Genomic DNA, 18,238 nt, shown 5'->3' on the forward strand with positions numbered 1-18,238 from the left:
CTTATCATTTTCAGTAATGGGGATGAGCACACTGAAAATTAGCTTGACGACAGCTTCTTCATGTGTTAAATTATTTCAGGGTGTGACTTAGAAACCTCCCCACACTGTGTTAAACTAATGCAAACATGTTTTTACCCCCCACCCCCCCCCCCGAATAAAAAGACAGGGTGTCCTCAAATAAGTGTGAACTCTTTGACGCAATATGTAGCAGACCACAAAGTTTTATAAAACTTATTTTGATACAGACTACGCCATGTAATAAAGATCTGAATACTTAAGTGATGAATACTCTGGTTCTTAACCTTAATGCACGCTGGAAATATATTTAAATCATATAAAAATATAACTTTTTTTTTTACCAATTGACACCATCTGAGAAATATATGGCAGACCAATTTTTTTTTTTTTTTTTTGTTAAATCCAGTCCAATATGCTATAGCACTAAAAGAGAGGAAGCCGTTTATCATAGCAGTTTTTTTGATGATGCATAACTGTGTAAATTCTTGTCAACCTTAAAGTCTAGAGCATGGGTCCTCAAACTCCAGGCCCCCCAGATGTTGCTGAACTACAACTCCCATGATTCTCTGGCTATGTAATTCAAAGAATCATGGGAGTTGTAGTTCAGCAACATCTTGGGGCCGAAGTTTGAGGACCCATGGTCTAGAGATATTAAAATGCTAACTGAAAATACGACAGTTTAAGATGTGACAAATCTGGTTATTTTAGAAATTACCTGTAACTTTGACTGTGTGATCTTTTGTATATTTCACTCGTTGATGAGCCTCGACACAGGTCTCACAGAGCCACTCTGTGCACTCAATGCAGTAACTATTAGCCACTGCATTGTCCTCACAGCTGGTGCATCTCTATACAAAAAAAAAAAAAAAAAAAAAAAAAAAGTCTACATTAAAAAAATAAAATAAATAAACTTACCACTAGGGATCTGAATTTGATCTCTGGTTCAAGTATTTAAAGAAGCAATGCCATTATTACAGCTCACTATAGTGAATAACATCACATTTATATAAAAAATGTAAAGTACAGGAGAACCTGTCTAAAGCAAATACAGACAGTTTAATATAGCTAATGGTATATACAAGTATATAACAATACAGACATGGAATATCTGTGTTTTGCAAGCCTTAAAAGGAAATTCAACATAGTATTAGACTTGTGCAAATTAAATGTATGGAGTATTCTGTTAAATATTCAGAATGCAGACATACAAAGCAAACGGATATTCTATCAATGTTCTCAAAAACCAAAGTAAAAGAAGAGCAAATTCTACAAAACAGCAAATATTAGGATTTGCATATTAAGACTACTTATGTGTTAGGAATAAACCAATACACTGCACACAAATTTAAGTAGCTAGAAAGACAGGTCCACTAAGAAGTGTGGAATAAAGATGTACAGGGGTATATTGACCATGGGGTTAAACAGATAGGCCAATAAAAGCCTTGATATGGGAGGCTCACTTTAAGTAGTGAACATACCTAAATACCGAGAGTAAAAAAAGATGGATAAATCAGATCCAATATATGCATTTATCCCAAATACTTCTAAAAGCATTAACTTTTTTTTCCAGGGAAAATATTAAATACCTAGGCTAGACATAAAAGAAATAGGACCTCACAATAGCCTAACTAGTCAGAGTCCTATGACAACCTCTGCAATCACTAAGGAGTAGTGTGCCTACATGTACCAATAGGAAAGTGTTAAAAGGCTGGAGTATTTGTTTGAAGTGTAAAGAACAGTCAGAGTATTTGAACACAAACACACAATAATGATCTGGAGCGCGTGCACGAGGAGACCAAGTCAGAGGCTTCGCAATGAGAAGCCTGTGATTGGTTATATCCCTGTGAAGAGACAAAGTCTCTTCCGGAAAAAAGGGGAAGGTTTACAAAGACTGCAGTCATAAGAACTACAACTTTTGTAAGCATTTTTGGACTATACTTCCAATGAATACGCATGCATGTATTCGTTGGGGGTATACCTACTAAACTGTGGGGATTTTGTTTTTTTTGGAAGTGTGGAGTGGTCCTCTAATTGTTTCTTTTAGCCCTCTGGACACAAGGCCTGCACCTTCCAGGCTTAGCAAAAACATTTTGTTTATGCAGCCCTAGCCACACCATCCCTAGATGGGAAGTCCTACACATACAGGTGTTGTGGATGTAAACATTTATTACGACAATCCAAATTCTCATCCGACTAAATGCTTCAAGTAGTGTTTATTTCTCATTCATTTCCTCACTCCAGTAAACAAAATAAAATATAAATTAAAAACCACTACCACTAACAAACCAAAGACTTCAGGTGTGCAGTAGTGTCCAAAAAGTGTGAAATCCAGTAGACATTTGAAAGCAGTATATAAAAAAAAATAAAAAATAAAAAAAAATATATATATATATATATATTTTTTTTTTTTTTAAACCCTGACAATCATAGAATGCAAAATATGTCAGAAATAACTTTAAAGTCTAAAGTCATATGTCAAAATTAAGCAGATGATTAAAGAAAATTACCAAGAGAAGAATGTCTTACCTGAATGGTTTCTTCTACTGGACCAGTGGAAGAGGATTCCTTTAGGAAGTAATTTTCAACAATATCTTTCTGGAAACATTGATGTTTGCACACTGGACAGTAAATCGCTGCTGTAGGGTTAGAAGAGAAGAGTCACATCGTTAAAAATGCTGAAAAAAAAAAAAATACGTGTATTCATCAAGTTCAGCCTCAGTTTTTTTTTTTGGCGACAAACTAGATATAAAATTAATTCTTAACCCCAGAATGGAACTCTTCTTGGATCAAACAGCTTTTATCCCCACATATTAAAAATGTGTATTAATGAATCCGCCAAGATTTTGTTTTTGCATTACACTTTAGTGGTGAGAAAAATGTTATATTACCAGTGGGCATGTATTGATATTGACTTTAAGAATGTTATCTATATATGGTCTGTCAGTGTATAGCTCTGGAGATAAATATTTAATAGTAGGCAATACAGGGATACTTTGTACCTGTATTGTTTCTACACTTGACACTTCCTATGGAGGATCCCACTGTCTCAATCCTGGAGTGTACAGTGCAGACAGACTCCTGGCAGCTGAAGTGCCAGATCAAGATGCTTATTATATGTATGAGAAAGTGGGGAGTTTTTTTTACTAAAGGATAAGCTTCAAGAAGCTTCTCATTGTGGATGTGCAAGATTTCTCTGTTTTTACATTTCTGCATGATTTGTGTTTAGCTGTAATTTTCCTCTTACTCATTTACTGTACCCACACATATTACACAGTTTTTCACCATTAAATAGTCTGTCTAAAGATATTATTTTCATCATATCCTATAATTTATTAAAAAGAAAATTATAATATATATATAAAAAAAAAAAAAAAAACTAACTTTGACCCCCAAAATCTTACGCATCTACAACCGCCAAAAAGCACCGATGCTAAATGGTTTCTAAATTTTGTCCTGAGTTTAAAAATACCCAATGTCAACATGTTCTTAGTTTTTTTGTGTGCAAGTTTTAGGGCAATAAGTACAAGTAGCACTTTGCTATTTGCAAACCATTTTTTATTTTCAAAATAAACGCAAGTTGGGGGCGGGGCCAGGCCGCCGAGCCGAGCGGTCGCAGGAGAGAGCAGCTCCCGCATAACATGCCCCATCCAAGCTATAATTTGTGGCTTTCTCGGACCCAGACGACCAAGCACTGCGACCTGCAACGCAGAGGGGCTACCGGAGCCGGGGAGAGGCTTGCTCCCGGAGCTCAAGTCCCCCGGAGGAGGATTACCTGCAGCAACCAGCGGGATCTGGCCTGGCGGTGAGTGGAGCGGACGGCCGCCGCTTCACTGTCCTGCCCCACGGAGCCCGTCATGCACAAGGCACAACAGCGGACCTGGTCCTGTCCCCCCCCCACCCCCAGACCGGGGGGGTAATCCCGGTCCTAGTTCCAAGCCTACACTCGGAGGCATTACTGGACCACCATGCAAACCCAGAGCCAAGATGGCAGAGGCCACGTGTGCGGGGTCCGACCTGCGGAGTCTAAGGCTGTTCGCAGATTCCACCTGGCATGGAACACAAGGCGGCAAACATATGATGGCCCACACTGTAAAGTAGGACCCAAGCCTGGAGACACTCCAGGCACAAAGCACTGAAGACCCTGCACGCTGCACTACTCACGAGGACGGCGCTGCCCACGAGACCGCTCGCCCTTCTTCTGGGCTGGGCGCTCACAAAGAGGAACCCCTCTGCAGCCTGCCATACACCCTGGGGGAAGAATGGGATCGGAACCCAGGGCCCTCGATCCTGCTGAAGGGATCAATGGCTCAAGGGCACGAGCGCCTACGAAGGCCTCAGGCTGAAGGCTGGTGGCCCACGGACGCAGCAACACCACAACACCGGGGAAACTTGAGACGAGCAATATCCACCTCGAGACGCAACAGCATGCCCGGTTGAGCGTACAGACGAGCAGGGGAAAACTAACGGACACGCTAGCCACTACCACGCGGACTTACAAGTGCTTAGCCTGGACTTGGGCCAAAATCTTTGAAACGGCCGGTCGAAACATCTATGTAAGCTACTCTGATCAGCCTGGCTGACTAACCACACACACCACAGGGCGCAGCAGGCAGGACCTATGCTCACCGGGACGTAGCGGGCATGTTACACTGGGCAACATGCAACACCAAGCGGGACATAATTAACCTAAGCAATTACTGTGTATACTGGGATTTCTGTATAAGTTTTCTAATTGTGATTAGTTAAGCGTTTCAGCCCACACTAAACGGCGAAACCATTTTGTTGTCCCTCTCATGACCCTTTGTGATAGGCAGGATTCAACAAGGTTTAGCCTGTACAATTTAAAATGTTCCTGTCTTAACGCTTCAGCCCTACTACTATCCTCTAGGTGCAGCTATAAGGGCCTAAGGGGTGATGTTAACCACCTCACATCTAAGCATCTAAATCATACACAGTATATAATGTCTGCATGCTCCCCCAGTTTTACCCTCTCTGCCTCCCAGCCACTTAATCTTTAGCCTCCGCGTAGCTCAAAATCTGGTAGTGATGCTGTTAGTTAAAATACTAATGTCATACAAGCGAGATCGCATTCAACTTAATTAAACAGACCCCTATTTAGCTTGCCTAGCTTGTTTTAGTCGGTAATAATGATACTAATGGTGACGACACCACTAGCAATGATAATATTGTCCTACCAGCGAGGTCACATTACACTCAGCTAACCGAACCGTCATTTTCTAGCTTGCTTAGCCTGTAATAATGATACTTCTGGTAGTGTTGCTGCTAGTAATAGTGCTACTGTTCTACCAACGAGGTCACATTCAACTTCGTTCAGCACACCTTCATTGTTTTAATTGCTTAGTATGTTTAACCTGTAATAACAATTCAGCTGTTAAAATATTTATAAAAAAAAAAGAGGCCGCTATTCTTGGGAATACATGCAACTATTGTGTACATCACTTATGCAAACTGTATGTTTTACATGCATTAACCCATTACTTTACTTTCTGTACCGAACCATCATACGCCTCAATAAAAACAAAGATTGACAAAAAAAAAGAGAAAGAAACGCAAGTTACATTGTAACACTGATATCTCTTAGGAATCCCTGAATACACACACACACACTTTTTTTTTTTAAATAAGACAACCCAAGGTATTTTGACTGTTTTCATGCAACCATTTTACCACCAATCTATGCCAAATTAAAAATATAAAATAAAAGATTTGTTAGACACACACAGCAATTTAAGAATACATGCACTGATAACTTTAACCCCTTAAGGACCAAGCTTCTGGAATAAAAGGGAATCATGACATGTCACATGTCCTTAAGGGGTTAAGGGTTACTGCCAATCAACACCCCAATATGTGTTCAGCAACATCTCCTGAGTACAGTGATAAGCCCCATGTATAGGTGTGGCTAAAATGCCTTATTTGGACGGTGCACATTCCAGTTTTCCAACATGGAATTTTCACAGCTGGTCATCATGCACCCATATCCTATTTGGGACATTTTTGAAGCTGGCCAATATAAATATATATATATATATATATATATATAAAGTAGACAACCCACGGTATTGAAAATGGGGTATATGTCTACTCTTTAGTAGCCACTTCGTCACAAACACTGGCCAAATCTAGCATTTATATTTGTTTGTGTGAAAAATGCAAAAAATGTTTACAAAATAATGAATATGAACGCTAACTTTGGCCAGTGTTTGTGACTAAGTGGCTACTAGAAAAAAATGGACATTTTGCAATACCTTGGGTTGTCTACTTTTGCAAAAGGTATGCCATCATTGGGGTAATTCTTAAGCCTGGGCTACCATACAGTCCTCAAAGCAACATAACCAATTTTGCAAGTTTCAATGAAAAAAAATTAAATGGGCAAGCCTTATATTTGACCCTGTAACTTTCAAAAACACTATAAAATCAGTACATACGGGGGTAACATACTCAGGAAACTGTTGAACACATAAGTGTTTTAAAACCGTAAAACTTATCACAACGATGATATCACCATCGAAAGTGCATTAAAAAAAATGCAAAAAACAAATATAAACGCTAACTTGCCAGCGTTCGTGACTAAGTGGCTACTACAAAATACTGGACATACCCCATTTTGAATACACTAGGTTGTCTACATTTGCAAATGGTATGCCATGATAGGTTAATTCACATTCCTGGGCTACCATATGTCTCAAAAGGCAACATAGACCCAGCATACCAATCTGGAAACTGAAATAGGCAAGCCCTATATTGGCCCTGTAACTTTACAAAACACCATAAAACCTGAACATAGGGGGTATTGTTATACTTGGGAGACTTTGCTGAACACAAATATGAGTTTTTCAAAGCAGTAAAACTTATGACAATTTCACCAGTGAAAGTGCAGTTTTTGTTAAAAAAAATAAATGCAAAAAACAAATAAAACCGCTAACTTTGGCCAGCGTTCGTGACTTCGCTCAACACAAATATATATATACATATATATACACATACACACACACACACGTTTTTATTTATTATACATGTATATTATAAAATAATTAAATCATTATATATATATATAATTACATTATAAGTATTTTGAGATATATGTGTATATCTCAAAGTACACTTATAATGCAATCATTTATGCATATTATAAATTATATATATATATTTTAACATTTTACAGCTGGCAGCTCTATATACTTCCATTGCGGCCATGTGATCATTGGAGGGCCGGAGAGGAAGGAGCTGCAGCAGGGGGGACTGCTGGGATTTAGGGCATCACTGGTCCAGGTGAGTACCTAGGTTATTTTAGCCGTGGACGTGCAGGGTACGTCCGCGGTCATAAACTTCAGTTTTTTCTTTGACGTACCCTGCATGTCCGAGGACGAGAAAGAGATAATGCCCTTTTGGACTTTTAAAAAGGGCACTTTAGTGTTCAAGACAAAGCTATAGTCCCAACAGTAAAGTGTTCTTCTGCCATTGATTCAAGCAGAAACACTGCACATCCAGATGCCTTCCTCCATGACCACTTCAAAAAGCAGAAGTTGACATGGACTTTGGAGTATCCCTTTAATGCCAGACTTCTATAAAATAGGTTTAAATGGTGTTTTCCCCCCTCAAAACCGTAATTGCACAAGGTCTGTCTGGAAAAAGTCAAGCTACTGTTAATATAATAAGAACGTTTGCACAACATCAATATAACCTGGCAGCCAAGGAGAGTGGACTGGAATACGCATGTGTGAACAATGACTAGTTCACTGTATTAACCAGTGGAAGCACTAGACACCGTTGAGTGAGCATGTGTACTGTGTGGCTGTCGCATCTCAAATGACTGAGTAGAATGAATCTGCATCAAATTTTGGTTTAACATTCCTCCGTGGAAACGATTCAAAAGTCTTTTGGGGACGATGCAATGTGTGCAGTTTAAATAGAAGGGTGGCATAAACGCTTAAAAAGATGCTCAAGAATCTCTTAAAATATTTGGTGACCTGTGATTTCTGGCTTTTACCTCATCGACCCAGCCCGTCGATGAGATTCTGGTAAATACGAACAGGCAGCAGATGACGATTCAAACAAAGAAACAATGGGAGAACTGGGAGTCCCAAGATGCCTACCTTGAAGGTGACTTGAGGCAACATTGTCCTATGTACAAAGTTCTTGTAACTTGCATCTATCTTCGCATATTTTTATATTACATGGCTGGAAACTTTTCGGCAGGGCTCGACAAATCCCAGGCCAGCCCAACATCGCGTCTAGAATTTTAGCCCTGGCACCAGGGATTTGCAACATTTTAAGCTAAAGCAGCTGTCTGGGTGGGGGGGGGGGGACGGGGGGACATGGAGCAGCGAGTACATGCTTAGTGTTACAGCAGAGTAGGCCCCCGCTTTCCCCACATTGCAGGTGCCTACTCTGCAAAAACTTACCCGGCCAGGGAGGAAGCGCAGAGTTCCCGCTGCTCACTGCTACCTCATGCGTGTCGTCTGCAGTCCGGCATCACTAAACCGCGCGAGGGAGCACATAGAAGATCCCTACTGGACCCCAGGGAGAGACCCCACGTCGGCTCCCAAAGGTAGGGAGCAATAAAGAAAATGTGTGTGCAAGGATGTGTAAATGTGTGTGTGCGCCTATCAGCGAGTGTGTCTGTGTGTTGGTCAGTGTTGCATTGGCTGCGACTGCACAGTGGAGTACCTGGAGGCACGCAACACCATGTCACATTCCGACGTGACATCGACGTGCTCCACCTTCACAGGATTTCAATAAGTAGCAGTATGATCAGACTTGGCACAAGGTGCGGACGGCACCATTTGGGGTATATCAGAGGCTGGACTCCCGAGTCACATACTGGCAGCGGCAATGTGAGTGGAGTCTGCTTGTTGGCTAGAGGGGTGTACTGGGATTTAGTATATGGGGGTGCTGTTTTTTTTTTTATACTGTACTTTTCAAAGTAAACCTACGTTTCCATGAATGTTTAAGGTTAGTTTTTTTTTGCGGCCCACGTAAACTTAAACCTTGTTTACGTGGCCCGTGCTAGACTTTAAGTTTGACATGCTTGTCTTAAGCGGTCACTATAGGCACCCAGACCACTTCAGCTCATTGAGGTGGTCTGGGTGCAGTGTCCCTATTGCACTTAGTGCTGCAATGTAAAACATTGCAGTCCCATAGCAACTGCACTGTTTACATTGCAGCTCTAAGTCTGCCTCCAGTGGCAGTTTTCTGCTTGCTGCCTCATAACGGATCTCTGGTCTGGTAACAGACGCTGGACATCCTCACGCTTTGCATGAGGACATCCAGCTTCAGATTTTTCACTGAAGGAAAGCATTGATTCAATGCTTTCCTATGGGGAGGTCTTATGTGTGCGTAACATTTGCGGCGCATGCACATTCGCACCCACTCGTTGCGGGATTAAGGAGGAGCCCTGACCCAGCGCTGAGGGGCATCGGCACTGGGATAAGGTAAGTAAATAAAGGATTTTGTATTGCTGGCACTTGTAGTACCCCTTTATTGATCACTTTGTGCCTTAAGAAAAAAAAAAAAGCTGTTTCTCCAGAAGCACTGAACTCAAGTTTATTAATGAGAAGCATTGTGGGTAAAGTGCTGTGAATGTTTCCATACGCTAAAAATTCTATTGGTCAGAAGATCATGAGTACAGTTGATTTGTTGGCAGGGGTGTAGCTGCAACAAGGGACCCTCTTGCCATTGGATTAGAGCTACAGCTAGCACCAAAAGGGGCCCCGAAGACTCATCAAGGCTCCACTGTTTAAGTACTTTTATTTAAAAGGCTGGAGTATTTGTTTAATTAAAGAACAGCGTATTTAAACACAAAGCAGAGTATTTGACTAAAATAAAAAGGCAAACAACAAGTGGACTCACTGGTAAGCCTATAACAGGGTCCACCACAATCAACATTTCTCCATGACAGTTTACAGATTTTGTGAGATCTGATAGGGTGTGGTATTAATTCATAAGAAGCATCAAGCAAAAATTACTTTTATGGAGGGGGGAAAAAATGGCAAAATATAAACTCACCACAAAAGAACAAAGCAGGGTTTGACAAATTTGGAATCTATGAGCTAGCTAAAAATGCTAAGAGCCATTAAAAAAAAAAAAAAAAAAGTTTAATTTTCAATGTGATCAATGCAATTCTTAAAGAGACATAATCAACAGAGCCACTACAGCCCAATATAATTATCCTGCTGTCTGAAACCTGTCCCTGCATGCTTTTTAATGTAAACACTGCCTTTTCAGAAACTCAGACACAAAAAAAAATATATTTTTATTTAAATCTACTCAGCCTCCAAACCTTTGGGAGAGCTGGGTGGATCTTTCCCTGGGATCCAGCGGGGTTGATCTGATTATCTTCCTGCAGTTCCTCACTGCTACCTGCAGTGATGCCAGGGCCGCAGCGACATATTCCGGCTCCCGGCAACACTGAACAGCGCGCAAAGATTACTGCTCCGCATGCGCTGCCTCAACTTGTTGCCTCCAACGCTCTTTCAGCCGATCATCCCCACGCTCTCCTTTGCTCAAGGGTTAAGAAATCTCAGGCGCCAGGGTGACATTTTTAGTTGCAACTTGGGATTTGTCGAGCCCTGGTTTACAGTGGCAGTTCCCTTCCCCCCCCCAAATATTTAATATCTGAAAATTGGTTACACTTCACATTGTATACTATATAGCAACTCATTTCCATTTGTACCATTGTTTATTGGCTGGAGTGGTAGACAAAGATTCTAGAAATAGAAGTTTTATAATTGCTATACATTGCATTTATTCACTTTAACCTAATCTTGAGCCACAACTAGCTTATTTTCTCCATACCATCTTTCAAATGCTAAATAACGTGCAACCGTTCTCCCCTTAATTCAACCTTCCTTAAAAATGTCTTCCATCTTCTTTCTATTCATTCACCTCTATATTCTGTTATTCTATACCTTGTGCTGGACCACAGCAAGTCCTGCAGACAAATGTAAAATGTACATAAATTCAATGACATTGTTATTACAGCACCTGTCACCTTTGGGTGGTGTGGGAGCACAAAGAAGAAAAGGTAGGTTTTACCTGCCTGAAGCTGTCCCTTGCGACTACCGCAAAAGTTTTGAATACACAAAGTAAACTAATGCATATGCTACTAAGAAAGGAGAATGTCAAACTAATCTTATTTTCGGTCATAGATGGCACCCACTCTAAAGTAAAGTTAACGTGCAACAACAAACCTTTTGAGAGGGTGGACCTTTCCAGAGAAATGGGCCCCACTGGGCACTATGGGGACAGACCACCCTCTCAAAAACAAACAAAAAATGTAAATAAAAAAAGACAGTAATTGGACATATCGCTGTCTCAGAGCACAAGCACCACGCTCTAGGCTGGCGAGGGAGGTTTTTTTTTGTTTATAAACCACCAATGTGAAATGTAAAATGCAGTGTGAGCTGACAACACATGCAATTTATGCACAGAACAGACCTTAGACAGCCCAGAACTTACCTCTAGCACATGTTTTTCACAAAGCCCTGGATGTGCAGACACCATAACCACTTCAAATCACTCACAGAGCAATCATTTAAGTCTTGTTGTCTGAATAGTGCTCGTTAGATTTGAAATAAAAAGAAATCATCAAGCGCCTATTACTTAAAGATAACCATATAAACAAAGAATGAGATTGCTACTAGGAGTTGAATTCAAAAAGTTCTCTCAGCTTTCATCAGCCACCTCCTGTGAATGCACTGACCAAGCTCCCAGCACTGAGAGCCAGGGACACAGTCCAAGGTGGTCACACTGAGAGCCAGAGACCAGGGACACAGTCCGGGGTGGTCACACTGAGAGCCAGGGACACAGTTCAGGGTGGTCACACTGAGAGCCAGAGACTAGGAACCCAGTTCAGGGTGGTCACACTGAGAGCCAGAGACTAGGGACCCAGTCCAGGTTGGTCACACTGAGAGCCAGGGACCCAATTCAGGGTGGTCACACTGAGAGCCAGGGACCCAATTCAGGGTGGTCACACTGAGAGCCAGGGACCCAATTCAGGGTGGTCACACTGAGAGCCAGGGACCCAATTCAGGGTGGTCACACTGAGAGCCAGGGACCCAATTCAGGGTGGTCACACTGAGAGCCAGGGACCCAATTCAGGGCGGTCACACTGAGAGCCAGGGACCCAATTCAGGGCGGTCACACTGAGAGCCAGTGACCCAATTCAGGGCGGTCACACTGAGAGCCAGGGACCCAATTCAGGGTGGTCACACAGAGCCAGGGACCCAATTCAGGGCGGTCACACAGAGCCAGGGACCCAATTCAGGGCGGTCACACTGAGAGCCAGGGACCCAATTCAGGGTGGTCACACAGAGCCAGGGACCCAATTCAGGGTGGTCACACAGAGCCAGGGACTCAATTCAGGGTGGTCACACTGAGAGTCAGGGACCCAATTCAGGGTGGTCACACTGAGAGCCAGGGACTCAATTCAGGGTGGTCACACTGAGAGCCAGGGACTCAATTCAGGGTGGTCACACTGAGAGTCAGGGACCCAATTCAGGGTGGTCACACCGAGTGTCAGTCAGGGGCCGCGCGGCCTGCACGGTGTACCCGCTCTGGGGCTCACTGTGCAGCTCGCTGCCCCCGGCGGCCATGCCTCCCTTTATTCTGCAAGGAGGGCCTCGTGGGCCTGGAGAGGCCGCTTCCAGCTACAGAGACCGGAAACGGATCAAAGGGCCCGCTCCCTGCACGCGCTGCCAAGATGGAGCTGGCTCGGTGGGCGGGAACCTGTCTCTCTCACACATACCGACTCGGGGTGAGGAGAGAATTACTACCGGCGGGGCCGAGGCTGCGGCCTGCTCTAACGGTCACCCCCCTCCTCCTCTCAGTAATGGCGGGAATTCCCCTCCCCCTTCCCCGCTCACCTGAGGCAGGATCCCCGCTGGCGTCAGGTACCGGCGGCTCCGGGCTGAGGCAGCCGTGGCACACGGAGTGCAGGCAGGGGAGCAGCTGGGGCTGCCGGTCGGGCTGCAGGCGGACCTTGCAAACCCCGCAGTTCTCCAGCAGCTCCTGTCCGTCCGCCGCATCCCCTCCGCCGCCGTTATTGTTGGTGACTGCGGTGGCCGCCGGTGGTGGTGGTGCTGCAGCGGCGGCGCTGGGGGCGCTCCTCTTCTCTCGCGATGCCGACATGTTGTCTCTCTCTTTCGATCCGTTGAGGTCTTTTTTTTTTGTATATTATATTTTTTTCCGTCCTCCGCCTGAGGTAACTCAGGTAACGCTGTGTTACTCGCAGCTCGGGGATTTCACCTCACGCAGTGCGCGGATGGATCTGCACACGGTGGTACGAATTCTCCGCTCACAACGCGCGGCAAGGGGAAAAAAAAATCTCCCGCGGCCGAACAATCAATTAAAAAAGTGCGTGCGCGCGACCGAGCGGCCTGGCGTCACCGCTAGGGGGGCGTGATCGTTCCGCGTGCATGTGTAACCTGGGTTAGTTACCTTGGTCAGTGGCGCCAAAAAAAGTGCTGTCTGGCAACAGAGATGTTGGTGAAGGAGAAAGGTGTTCTTCTGGAAGCACCCCCCCCCCCCCTCTTGCAAAAAAAATCAATTAAAAATAAATTAAATACAATCCCCATGAAATACTCACATTGGTTGTTTTGCAGTTAAAGAGCACCCACACCACTTCTGCCCATTGGAGTGATCTGGGTGCCAACTCCCATCACCCTTAACCCTGCAAGTGTAAGTGTAGATTCATTTCTGCAAACCAATAAATTTGAATGACTATCTGTTCCTGTCCAAATTAAAGATAACTAAGTTGCGTGCACGCAGAAGTAAATTCACACTGAGACACAGGGTTCAGGTTAATGAAAGAACTTCGGAATGATTTTAATAGCATCGCACAGAAAGTGGGTGCGCAGACCCTTATAACGGCATTATTACATCACTAAAGAATTCAAGATAACAACAAGTAAACATTATTAATTGGTTTAGGTGTTAAGTGGTTAGTTAAATGCCCTCCCATCAAGAGGTGGTGACATCCTTGACACGGGAGTGGACACAAGATGTAGGTGTCATCCTGTTAGCACGAGGTGTCCACTCGATGGGAGGGGTGCTTTGGCAGCAATTTTGAGTAGTTGGCATTATTAGTTTCAAAGTTAGTTTTCAAGGTTCTTTTTAGTAAATACACATTTTATGATTCAGCTGACACATGCTTTATTAAGACCAACATGTAGCTTAGTTGCCACAATGTTTCATTCAACAGAAACTCATTGTTCCGCTGACGCACATTTCCTCCTGACAAAGCATTCTTTTAAGATAATCTTTATGAAGTCTATAATTCTACAACAGTCCCCCCTTAAAATGTTAGTTACTAAAAGATAAACTTTATTTGTTAATACCAGAAGACTTGTTAGCCCAAAGACACAGAAACCCCATGAAGTAACGGTTCCTAAATTCTGTTTAGTTCTTCAGAGGGACATCATAAAATAGACAAGCTTACATTACCATATGGACCTGTGTTATCTGGAATGTAGGTACAACATGTCATGTCATAGTATCTGGGAGTATCTTACATACTCCTCCTTTCTTTGCCAAAATCGTGTTTAGGGCCATCTGGGATGTGTCGTGTAAGAGTTAAGCCAGTTCTTGTAAGGCATCTCTAGTATAATTAACAAAGTGCTGTTGGCTATAATAGATATAATAAATGCAAATCAAGATATCATTAGCAGTGACGGTTGGGAAAATGGACTCAACCCTCGTCTTCATCTGTGAAATCATCTGGTACCCCCCTTGGCACACCTATGGCATCAATATATATATATATATGGGTAAAATTTTCCTTTTACAGGGGTGCTCCTTTTTGTTCTGAAGCATGAATGTGGTGTGTCAAGAGTACCTTGTCATGTATTATGTGTATGGACATAATAACCTTGGCTAGGGCACATTTACTTATTCATCATAGTATGAAACCTATCCTATGCTACGTCAGTGTAGGTGGACTTAGATCATTTAGTCAATATTAATATCACCACAAACTCAAGATGGGCAGATAATCCTGAAGAAGCTTGGCGTCTGAATCTCTTTAGCTTCACGAGGTCTCCTTTTAGGGTCCTCGGCTTTCCATCGATGGCAGGTGGTCAGGCGTTATTATGGCCATCAAAACACCTACTTGTTGATATCTTTTTTTTTTTTCTTCTAACAAGTAGCTTTTCCTTTAGAGTCAAAGGTTTGTCAAGATCAACAAATGTTACTTCCCATGTTTGCAGAGAGACAGAGGCGGCTCTCTAATTAGGCGGTTTAGGCGGCCGCCTAAGGCCTTGCGCTGGCGGGGGCCTCGCGGCCGCCTAAACCACCTGTGAGCAGAGTGTGTCAGGTCCTCGGTCACTGACCGAGGACCTGACACCAGGAGGGGGCCCGGCGGCTTGCCCGGTATGCCGCTGGGTGCGAGGCCCCTCCTGGCTGCCCGGCCACCATCGCAGACACTGGTCTGCAGCTCCGCAGTGTGCAGAGCTGCAGACCATGTGACTCGCGAGAATTGGCCAATCAGAGCGTTGCCGCGGGTTACCGCGGCAACGCTCTGAAATCTCGCGAGATTACATGGTCTGCAGCTATGCGGAGCTGCAGACCGGAAGTAGTGGCCACCGGACCACCAGGGAACCCACTGGACCACCAGGGAAAGGTAGGCTCTCCCTCCCCATCACCCCCACCACACTCAGCCTCACCCACAGCATCACTCCCCACCACCCTCAGCCTCACCCCCACCACCCTCAGCCTCACCCCCACCACCCTCAGCTTCACCCACCCTCAGCCTCACCCCCCCACCATCACCCCCCACCACTCTCACCATCACCCCCCACCACCCTCAGCCTCACCCCCACCACCATCACACACCACCCTCACCCCCCACCACCATCACCCCCCACCACCCTCAGCCTCACCCCCACCATCACCCCTCCCCACCCTCACCATCACCCCCCACCACTCTCACCATCTCCCCACCCTCACCATCACCCCCACCACCCTCAGCCTCACCCCCCACAACCATCCTCACCCCCTACCACCATCACCCCCCACCACCCTCAGCTTTACCCCCCACCACCCTCAGCTTTACCCCCCACCACCCTCGGCTTCACCCCCCACCACCCTCGGCTTCATCCCCCACCACCCTCAGCCTCACCACCCCCCCACCACCCTCATCATCACCACCATCACCCACCACCCTCATCATCACCACCATCCCCCACCACCCTCCTCATCACCACCACCCTCAGCATCACTCCCCCCACCACCCTCAGCATCACTCCCCCCACCACGCTCAGCCTCACCCCCACCACCCTCAGCATAACCCTCCGTCACCACCCTCAGCCTCACCCCACTCACCATCACCCCATCCTTCTCACATTACCCCCTCTCGCTCTCACATTACCCCCTCTCACTCTCACATTACCCCCTCTCACTCTCACATTACCCCCTCTCACTCTCACATTACCCCCCTCACTCTCACATTACCCCCCTCACTCTCACATTACCCCCTCACTCTCACATTACCATCACCCCCCGCTCCCTGTCACATTACCATCACCCCCCGCTCCCTCTCACCATCAACCCCCCGCTCCCTCTCACCATCAACCCCCCGCTCCCTCTCACCATCAACCCCCCGCTCCCTCTCACCATCACACCCCCCGCTCCCTCTCACCATCACACCCCCCGCTCCCTCTCACCATCACCCCCCTTTCACCATCACCCGCCTCTCACATTACCCCCCTTTCACCATCACCCGCGTCTCACCATCACCCCCCCCATACACACAACACACTTCAAGCAGCTACCCCATACACAGGGTCTCAGACAAAAACGCAAACATGCTCACAGAGACATACATTCACACACACAATGATACTCTCTGTCAGACACACTCTCAGGCACATACACAGGTAGACAGTGCATCAATGTGTATATGTGACACTTTTTTGTTAGTGGGGCCTCATGTTTACGTTTCGCCTAAGGCCTCATAAAGTCTAGAGCCGCCTCTGCAGAGAGAGTCTTGAATCTGGAATGGTGAATCCACTGAGTGATCTCTGCAACTTTCACGATGCATTACTGGGTATATGGTCTTGGTTGTCACATTGATGACCGGCTAGGCCTCTGGTCATCCTGACAAAATGTCTATTATAACTATTGCATATTTGAACCGGCAACTCTTTGGTACCTGGACATAGTCACTTGGATTCTTGAAAGGGATAGTGAAAGGTAGCTAGATGCTTAGGATTATCCTCCTTTTCTGCCTGAGCTGTCCTTGGCACAAATGACACAGGATCGGCAGTAACCGTTGATCAGAGGAGTAATTCTAGGTGCTTCAGAGTATTTATAGATCAAAGAGTTCATGAGGGTCTTGGATAGGTATAAAGCTCCATGGGCCCACTGCACCGCTGCCCAGTACATGTTTTTGGGTAAACAGAACTTGAGAGTGTTGGAGTACAGCCCGTCTTTAAGGGTTGCCCCTTTCTGTTTCCAGCTTTGTATTTCTTCAGGGTCAGCAGCTGCTTGTTATTCTTTCAGGATCTTGAGATCTGTGGATAGGATCTACATGGTGAATATAGAAGTTTCTTCAGCGGACACTCTTCTGTCCACTTCCCTTGGTGCACTTGCGGCTTGTTTGGCAGCTTGGTCGGCTGAGTAGTGCTTCCTCTAAATTCAGTTTTCCGTGGGCCTTCACCTTTAGTATGGCCACTTCTTCAGAAGGAGTAGGGCATCCACCAACTTCTTAATAGCCGTGCCATGCTTAACTGGCTTGCCAGTCGCTGTGTGAAATCTTCTTGTCTTCCAGATTGATCCAAAATCATGTGCCACACCCAGGGCATATCTTGAGTCAGTGTAGATATTAGCACGTCTTCCTTCAGACATTTTGCATGCCACTGAGAAGGCTGTCAATTCAGCGTCTTGAGCAGATGTGGGTGAGGAAAGTGAAGATGCTTGACGTACCTGATCTTCTGTAGCAACAGCAAATCCAGTATGGTACCTTCCCTCTTCATCCGCAAATCTAGAGCTATCCACAAACAGAGTGCAGTCAGGATCTGGCAAAGCTACTGCATGCACTGTTGAGAGGTGTCTTGTTTCCTCTTTCATCTGTTCAAAGCAACCATTTCTGTGTGATATTGAGGGTATCTGTCTTTCCATTCACAGTTCTCTTGTTGATCCCCCCCCCCTGTAGAGAGCTGATATTCAAGTTCCTTTCATGAGATTTCTGGGGACTTAGTGA

The 18,238-nt window shown here is 44.9% G+C and overlaps 1 protein-coding gene across 1 annotated transcript in view; it reads right to left on the reverse strand.

Annotated features, from left to right (window-relative positions):
* Positions 1 to 13,375, reverse strand: part of TRIM28 (tripartite motif containing 28) — a 30,343-nt gene extending 16,968 nt beyond the window's left edge. The window contains exons 1-3 of the mRNA XM_063436930.1: positions 12,906 to 13,375; positions 2,545 to 2,654; positions 734 to 866 (exon numbers count right to left, since the gene is read on the reverse strand). Of these exons, the coding sequence (XP_063293000.1) occupies positions 734 to 866; positions 2,545 to 2,654; positions 12,906 to 13,170 (508 nt within the window). The 5' untranslated portion in view covers positions 13,171 to 13,375. The remainder of the gene's footprint in view (positions 1 to 733; positions 867 to 2,544; positions 2,655 to 12,905) is intronic.
* Positions 13,376 to 18,238: the final 4,863 nt, after the last annotated feature.

This window comes from Pelobates fuscus, chromosome 11 (genome assembly GCF_036172605.1).
Source record: "Pelobates fuscus isolate aPelFus1 chromosome 11, aPelFus1.pri, whole genome shotgun sequence".
Lineage (NCBI taxonomy): Eukaryota > Metazoa > Chordata > Amphibia > Anura > Pelobatidae > Pelobates > Pelobates fuscus.